This window comes from Helianthus annuus, chromosome 12 (genome assembly GCF_002127325.2).
Source record: "Helianthus annuus cultivar XRQ/B chromosome 12, HanXRQr2.0-SUNRISE, whole genome shotgun sequence".
In the NCBI taxonomy this organism is placed as follows: domain Eukaryota; kingdom Viridiplantae; phylum Streptophyta; class Magnoliopsida; order Asterales; family Asteraceae; genus Helianthus; species Helianthus annuus.
This window is the reverse complement of record NC_035444.2, coordinates 52,258,193-52,266,164: the sequence shown is the minus strand read 5'-3', so window position 1 is coordinate 52,266,164 and position 7,972 is coordinate 52,258,193. Positions and strand designations below refer to the sequence as shown.

The 7,972-nt window shown below is 37.4% G+C and overlaps 1 protein-coding gene across 1 annotated transcript; it reads right to left on the bottom strand.

Annotated features, from left to right (window-relative positions):
- Positions 1 to 241: 241 nt before the first annotated feature.
- Positions 242 to 4,657, bottom strand: LOC110892898 (nodulin homeobox-like). Its single transcript, XM_022140033.1, has 10 exons — positions 4,640 to 4,657; positions 2,636 to 2,776; positions 2,366 to 2,506; positions 1,948 to 2,031; positions 1,732 to 1,857; positions 1,437 to 1,643; positions 1,138 to 1,257; positions 954 to 1,049; positions 732 to 869; positions 242 to 502 (listed from the first exon to the last, which is right to left on the bottom strand). The coding sequence occupies exons 1-10, from the start codon at positions 4,655 to 4,657 to the stop codon at positions 242 to 244; spliced, it is 1,332 nt and encodes a 443-aa protein (XP_021995725.1).
- Positions 4,658 to 7,972: the final 3,315 nt, after the last annotated feature.

The following is a 7,972-nucleotide window of genomic DNA, read 5'->3' as shown; positions in this document are numbered from 1 at the left end:
TGCCCCAACCAAAAATACACTTGAAGTGTTTGGTTCTTTCTTTCTTTTCTAGTTCTCTTGTCTTAGAGTGTAGGAAGGTTTTGGTTAAACGCTTCGGAGAAGTGTGGTTGTAATTGGGCGGGGGAGGCTTGAGAGATTAGTTTGTGTGATTGTGAAAATTTGTCGCATAGTGGATCTTTCTCTCTGGAGGCCCGTGGTTTTTCTCCGGTTTTGGAGTTTCCACGTATATTCTTGTGTTCAGTTATATTTCTCTATTGTTAGCTTTGGGTGGGTTATTGGGATTCTTTGAGACCGCTTGTTTCCCAACATGAGGAGCCTGACAGTTACTCCAAGTAGAATGTTGGACGTTGAATTCTGAGGTCAAACCCAATACATGTCCAGCTGCTAATGTGGGATTAAAATCCACAACAATCTCCTCTTCAGCAGGCTCAGGATCATAGGAACACCAAGTGGATAAGAACTCTCTTTGAGGCTGTGAAAGCACTCGGGTCAAAAGTTCTGTCTGCATGGATGTACAACAACAGTTACAAATTCGACAAAGTTGGTTTGGGTCAAAACGGCCTCTGTTCATGTTCGTTCATTTAACTAAACAAAAGAAATTTCTTGTTCGTGTTCATTCATTCATTAAACGAACAAACACAAACGAACTTCCTGCTGAATGGTTCACGAATAGTTCGCTGAACATTCCCTTGCAGCCCTACAAATAAGTAAACATATTTATAAAAGCTTACCAAGTTATGGACTGTGAAAGTTTTGAATCCAGAAGCACCAGAGAATATTTCTGTTAGCTTCATTGCATTAATTAGCAAAAGTCCATTTGTTTGGCTTTTCAAATCCCCATCACACATCATATCTAGCTCTGCAATCACCTAAAGAAGTTTGTATATGTATAAGCAGAATGTCCACTAATAATTTTCAAAATATCGAAATTATAAGAGATTTGAGAAGTTAACCTTCAAAACTGTTGCCTGAGCAAAACCCTTGCCTTGAGGGGTGCTGGAAGCCATATCCATGAAAGATGAGCTTTCGGCTTGACAAAGAAGTAGCATCTGGAGAAAGAATCGTTGAAAGTAACTAAAAAAAGCATTGAACAAAATAAAACATGATACTACAATGTCTACACGTGATTGGGCTTACGATAGATAAAACTTTTGCTTTAAGCCTATTAACCACACTTTCAAGAATTGGATCATCATGCTGTGGCAGGTTTAAGGTGTCTTGAACCAACCGAAAAACAACACCTCCTCCACATAGTTCCTGGAGAACAATAGAATACAAATAATCAGTGTTAAATATATTGGAAAAATGTTTATTCTGCTCAGAAAATATATTTTTTTTATGTAAATGATTTAGGATGTTTTAAGCATTGAGAAGAAGAAAAAAAAACTTTGCTCAACCCTTTGACCAATTTGACTCGTTTCCATATTGTATTTGACCTTTTTTTCAACGAGGCGCTCCCGAAATAACAGTTGTTTGCATAGTGATTGAATAAACTGCACAGAAGATTCACAAAGATGGAAGAGATTGTAGACTTCATTATTGAGCTGCATGCGAGAGTTAATACACTGTGTTGTCGGCTTCGCTTGAAGAAGATTAATAGTTAAACGGACAGCAGTAAGAGCTGCCGTTGTGAAGTCGACAACCTGACAAACAAATGTAATCATCAGCCACCCATTTCGACAAAAGATTTCAATACAAAAAGCTATAATGCAAATATAAAGATTGTGTCACCTCAGGATGTGCAAGTAGAACATCAGCGATGTCTTTCCACTCTGACGAAATGAAGGCTTTAAGTAAATACATACTATTAGACAACAGCGCTGAGTACAGGACCATTTGGCTTAGACCATTAATTTTCTAGAACACCAAAGTTATGTTTCAGTTCTACTTAACAGTTTTTTTTTAAGTAAGAAAAAATAAAAAAATATGTAAAGAAAAGAGTTAAACCTTTCCTAACTGACTAAGAACACGAATCATGCTAAATATGGAATTAAGCATCTCTTCTTGTACAACCATATCTTTAACGAAAACCTACAGCATGAAAAATCAGTTACTGAAATGAAAAGGACAAAAGATTTAAGAAAATAGCAGATGAAAATAAGTAAAATAAGTACAATTATTTCCAACTGCATCTAAACTTGTCTCACATGTGCGTACTTTTGAAACTAACTAAATAACTATGTGCATTCTAGACAAGTTTAGGGACTTTGATATACCAAAATTGGTTGATGGACGTTTTCGTATATTTTTACAAGTTTAAAGACTTCAAAAAGTACCAAAATCAGGTAGCAAGACTTTCTTGTACAAAATAAGAAAGCATGTTTGTTTCCGTGGTATAGATAAATTGAAAAAAAAAATTACTAACCCGCGCAAGTGTTGAGTGGTGGGATGCAATATCACATAGAGTATGCAATAACTTTAAACCACTTAACAAATATTTGAAATGCTCCTCATCTGGCTTAAGTGATGATACATCTTTCAGTATGGTGCTGGACAAGAGGTCTTCCTAGATTTTCCACATTTATCTGAAACATCAAGATGTAAATCAGATTTACAAATAGACAGTCACCAAAGTTTTATGAATAATTAAATAATATAAATGATTAAAATTATAATTAAAATAAAATCTACCTACCTCAAAAGATGATCCATTTATAGTATATTTAATGATACCATTTTTGGCATCTCTTATTAGCTTGCCAAGATATTTAGAACTTAATACATGAAGCTTTTTGACAGCAGAAAATAAATCAAGTTGCTGCATTTCAAAAGTATTCTACAAGTCAGAATATGTGAACATCAATGAGTTAGATGGACTGAAAATAGAACTCTATGACTATTTGAAAATAAATTGAACAGTCACATCACTAAAACAATTAATATAAATCAACTGTCACAAGCCTATAATCGCAATCATTTTGAATAGAAATCTATTTTTTCTGTCCTAGCCAATAACCATGATTATTTATAATCTACGTACTTTAAACTCACAAGATGAATCATATATCTACCTAAAGTTGCTCCTAATAGGTGACTGTGAAAAGAGTGAGTGATGTAAGGAAATGTTTGGATTTGTGTTTTGAGAGTGATTATATGATATTAATTTAATAACCATAATCAAACAATCAGTTGTAATATGATGATCCATTGATGCTTAAATGTTTGGAAAATTATGATTTAGCATACCAATAGATAAAATGGTCAAAAGAGACGTTATATGTGCAAAAAGTAGTAATAATAAAATAAATGAGTTCCGAAACAAAAATCTCTATATTGATCATGTTCACTGTCCGGGCTTTGATAATTGTATATGGAACCACACCGTTACTAACGGTTTATGTGACAACCTGTGCTTTAGAGCCTTTCACTGCACCCTGATGTAACTTATATGAACTTTATGTGACAAGTTAACATATAAATTTATGTTGAATATTTATAAGTTGTTTGTACGTGATATGTGAAATGTTAAATGTTTGTACGTGGTATGTGAAAGGTTAAATGTGAATGTTGTTAATATAATTTAGTCGCATAAAGTTTCGGGTCACACACTCTATTTTAATCGCACACCTATAACTTGGGCTAGACACTCTCTCCTTGTAAACTAAGCCATCCTAGGCCCAGCTCCCCTAGGCCCAAAGCCAAGCCCAATCCCTTTTAATTAAGGGAGATGTACGTACACAAGGGGTACACGGTTTCATTGTGTTAGCAACACACAAGGATATCAAACCCTAATTCCCTCTAGTCGACGATCAGATCCCCCCCCCCTCAAGTCTCTGGTGCTCGAATACCCCTCTTCACCTCTCGGTTAGTGATGTTATATTCGCTTTGATATTGTTGATAGTGGTTGGTTAAGTACAACTTGTTAATGACTTGTACATGTAATCATAGATTTTGTATGACAAGGAAACGTAAACACATATGTTGTAATGTAAACAGATTAAAGGTAATATACTAGGGATCTTGGAGTTGATTGATGTGGATAATTAGGGTTATATAAAGTGAGGATTTAGTTGCTACTGATTCGATGATTGTAGGTCCCTCGGAGGATGAAGTTAAACCTTAACCTTGTTATGTTAACACACTAGCGAGTGCGGAATCCAAGCTAGAGTGCAAATCGAGATGAAACAAGCACAAACACACGACACACAATATTCACCGATTAACACCACTTGTATTAATACGAATGAAAGGTTCGGTTACAAAGCTATGTTTACAAATGTATTTGGCAAACCCTCTAAAACACTCGTGTGTGTGTGCTCTCAACAGAATATATTCACTGTGTTCTGCTTGCTTGCTTCTTATGAAGTGAACACATTACATGGGTATATATACCCAACACAGATCGTCTGGTCGAAGGATCAGATAGGCTGATCGAAGGATCAGATAGATGATCGAAAGATCATCTATCGATCTGAAACCTATCGAAGGATCCACATGTACCTCGAATGATGATATCCTTCGAGGTCCATCAACATCCATCGAAGGCTTATCCTTCGAGCTCATCGAAGGATCTAAACAATCCTTCGATGACCGATGAGTCATCCTTCGACAACTCATCCTTCGACACAAACATTTACAACCATTGTCTAACTGTTTGGCCAAGTCAAACCAGGAGGATGGTTGACTTGGTCAAACTTACAGGACTAACAAAGGACATCGTCTTATATCGTGACAAAATACAGACAAAGTACAGACACAAGTGCACCAACAAACTCCCCCTTGGCTGTAGCTTTGTCTCGATTTTCGTGTCTTCAAGTCTCTGACGTCCTTTCAAGTCTTCAATGTCGGAGGATCTTCAAAGTCTTCATGTCTTGAAAGCAGAAAGTGTATCAACAAACTACCCGTATCATGTAGGAAGTGTGTTGACAAACTCCCCCTTAACATAAGTGTCGCGACCCCCGACCCACCCTGGACGGAGTCGGGGCCCGCGATGCAGATTTCAGTGTGGTACCCGTGGTATTTAATTTATGCGACAGCGGAAGTCTTTTTACAACAGGATCTTTTCACCGGAAAATGCTCGTTTTAATATATAACACAAAGTTTGAGGGATAAATCCCATAATTTACAATAAGTTGATTTCACACAGAAATCTTTATTTTCCAAAACATGTTTTATTCATTTATTTACGCTGAGCCACTTCTCTGAGCTTGTAGTGCTTTACTGCACTTTTCCTGGATCACACAGATCACCTGAAACATGTTTGAAAAAGGTTTTGTCAGCGGGGAAATACTGAGTGAATCATTCCATTTTCTAAAACGACCCGTTAGTTATAAATCACAGTATTAAGAGCGATTACAATGTTTCTATCAACCAATTATCAAGAATGGGTATTTGTCACTCGACCGGATCTGTGACTGTGGTCATACCACTATTGGGTCCCGTTGCCCCAAATAGTGACGGTTAACTCACACAGAGTAATAATCACTCACATAGAGTAATATTCACTCACATAGAGTGATAATAATAGTAATGTGCACAATACCCCACATACCAGCTGTAATTTGGTGATTACAAAGACTTAATCCCTGTAATTATAACCTTGAAAATAATTTGAGGTATTGTAATACTTACTCACAAACTGTGAGAAAACAGTTTAAAAAGAAGAATGACTCACATTGCAGATTAACGAGCAATAGATATAAGCCTACTGATTAGCCTTGATTACACCTAGTTTAACACAATGCACACACAGGCAGGTTAGTAACTAATACAGCAATTACGTCAATTCACGAGATTAAACCTTCACAACGATTAATCATTGCGATACTCGATAATTCAATCGGATTCACAACGAATAACAGAGCATAGTCCGAATTCGAACAGCACTCTAATATTCAAGTCGAAATCACGACGAATAATCAAAGTACAAGCTCAATTGAGCAGCACCTGGACTATCGTTGGATAGTTATAATCGATCGGACGTTGAATCGTAATAGCGATCGAGTTATTACCCTGATTGCGGCAGCGATTCGTGATTTGTGTGTGTTGTGAACGATTTCTGCTATAACTCAGCGTATACTGTGAGTTTTTTCGTCGTTCAAGTGCCCAATTTCAAGTCCCAGACTCCTCTATTTATACACGAAATTTGACACCGTCGCGTAGCGCGAGGGGTACCCCTATGGGCGTCGCGCTACGCGAGGGGTCACCCTACTTCATAGGGTAGCCCTTCGTGCATGTAGGCTGGATGAGTCGACCGTTTCCTAAAATTCAATTTTGACAGATAGTTATGAGGATAATCGTAACTAGGGTTTTGCCCCCCCCCCCCCCCCCCCGAGTTTTAGGGGCCCTGATCCTGATTCTTCTGATGATTCTGAAAATTTTAGGGTTTGCGTAGAATCACTTGGGTGTCTCAATTAGGGTTTTCTTAATAGCTAATTACCATCTTAATTATGGATTTTAGTGACAGTTGTTACATCCTCCCCACCTTAAGAAAAATCTCGTCCTCGAGATTTATTGGAATAAATGAGGATATTTGCGCTTCATTTCTGATTCCAGCTCCCAAGTGTATTCTGGTCCTCTTCTTGAATTCCATTTGACTTTGACCAACACCAGTCGTTTGTGTTTGAGAAACTTGACTTTTCTATCTTCGATCTGTAGTGGTTTCTCTATAAACTTCAACTTTTCGTTTACCTCTACATCTTGAAGAGGTACTACCAGGGATTCGTCTGATAGACATTTCTTGAGATTGGATACATGAAATACATCATGTACTCCAGCTAGTTCTTCTGGTAGTTGTAAGCGGTAAGCAACTGGTCCTATTCGTTGGCTTATTGGAAATGGTCCTACATATCTAGGACTCAACTTTCCTTTCTTACCGAAGCGTACTACTCCTTTCCAAGGAGAAACTTTTAAAAGTACTTTATCTCCGACTTGAAATTCTAAAGGCTTGCGACGATTGTCTGCATAGCTTTTCTGACGATCTCGAGCTGTTTTCAGTCTTTCCTTGATCTGAGTTATCTTGTCAGTAGTTTCTTGTACAATCTCAGGACCTGATAATTGACTTTCTCCGATTTCTGCCCAACATACTGGAGTTCTGCACTTACGTCCATACAGTGCTTCGAATGGTGCAGCTTCGATACTTGAATGATAACTATTGTTATAGGAGAATTCAATTAATGGCAAATGGCTATCCCAATTACCACCAAAGTCAATTACACATGCTCGAAGCATGTCTTCTAGCATTTGTATTGTCCTTTCACTCTGTCCGTCTGTTTGTGGATGATAAGCAGTACTTAGATTTAGTCGAGTTCCCATTGCTTTCTGAAAACTTGTCCAGAAATGAGATGTAAAACGACTATCTCTATCCGATACAATGGAGAGCGGGACTCCATGTAGGGATACTACCTCGTCCACGTAGAGTTGTGCTAACCTTTCCATGCTAAAGGTTTCTTTTATTGGTAGGAAATGAGCTGACTTGGTTAATCGGTCTACGATTACCCAAATCGCATCATTACCTCTTTTGGTTTTGGGTAACTTTGTAACAAAGTCCATTGTTATGAGTTCCCATTTCCATACAGGCATTTCTAACTGTTGTAGTAGTCCTGAAGGTTTTTGGTGCTCAGCTTTAACTTGTGAACAAGTTAAGCATTTGGATACGTATTCAGCTATATCCTTTTTCATTCCTATCCACCAGAAATTATTTCTTAAATCTTGGTACATCTTATTGTTTCCTGGGTGCATGGTATACCTAGATTTATGAGCTTCTTCTAAAATCTTATTTCTTAACTCTCCTTGCTTAGGTACCCAAATTCGTTTCTTATGGAATTTCCAAATTCCATCATTTCCTTGTTCTAATTCTTTTAGGTAACCTTTCATTCCTTCAGTATCGTCTTGGATTGCTGTTTTCTGAACTTCTTTAATTTCTGCCATTAAATCTACTTGTAGATTTAACCTCAGAGCACGGACTCGTTTATGTTTTTCATGGTACTTACGGCTTAAGGCATCTGCAACGACATTTGCCTTTCCTTCGTGA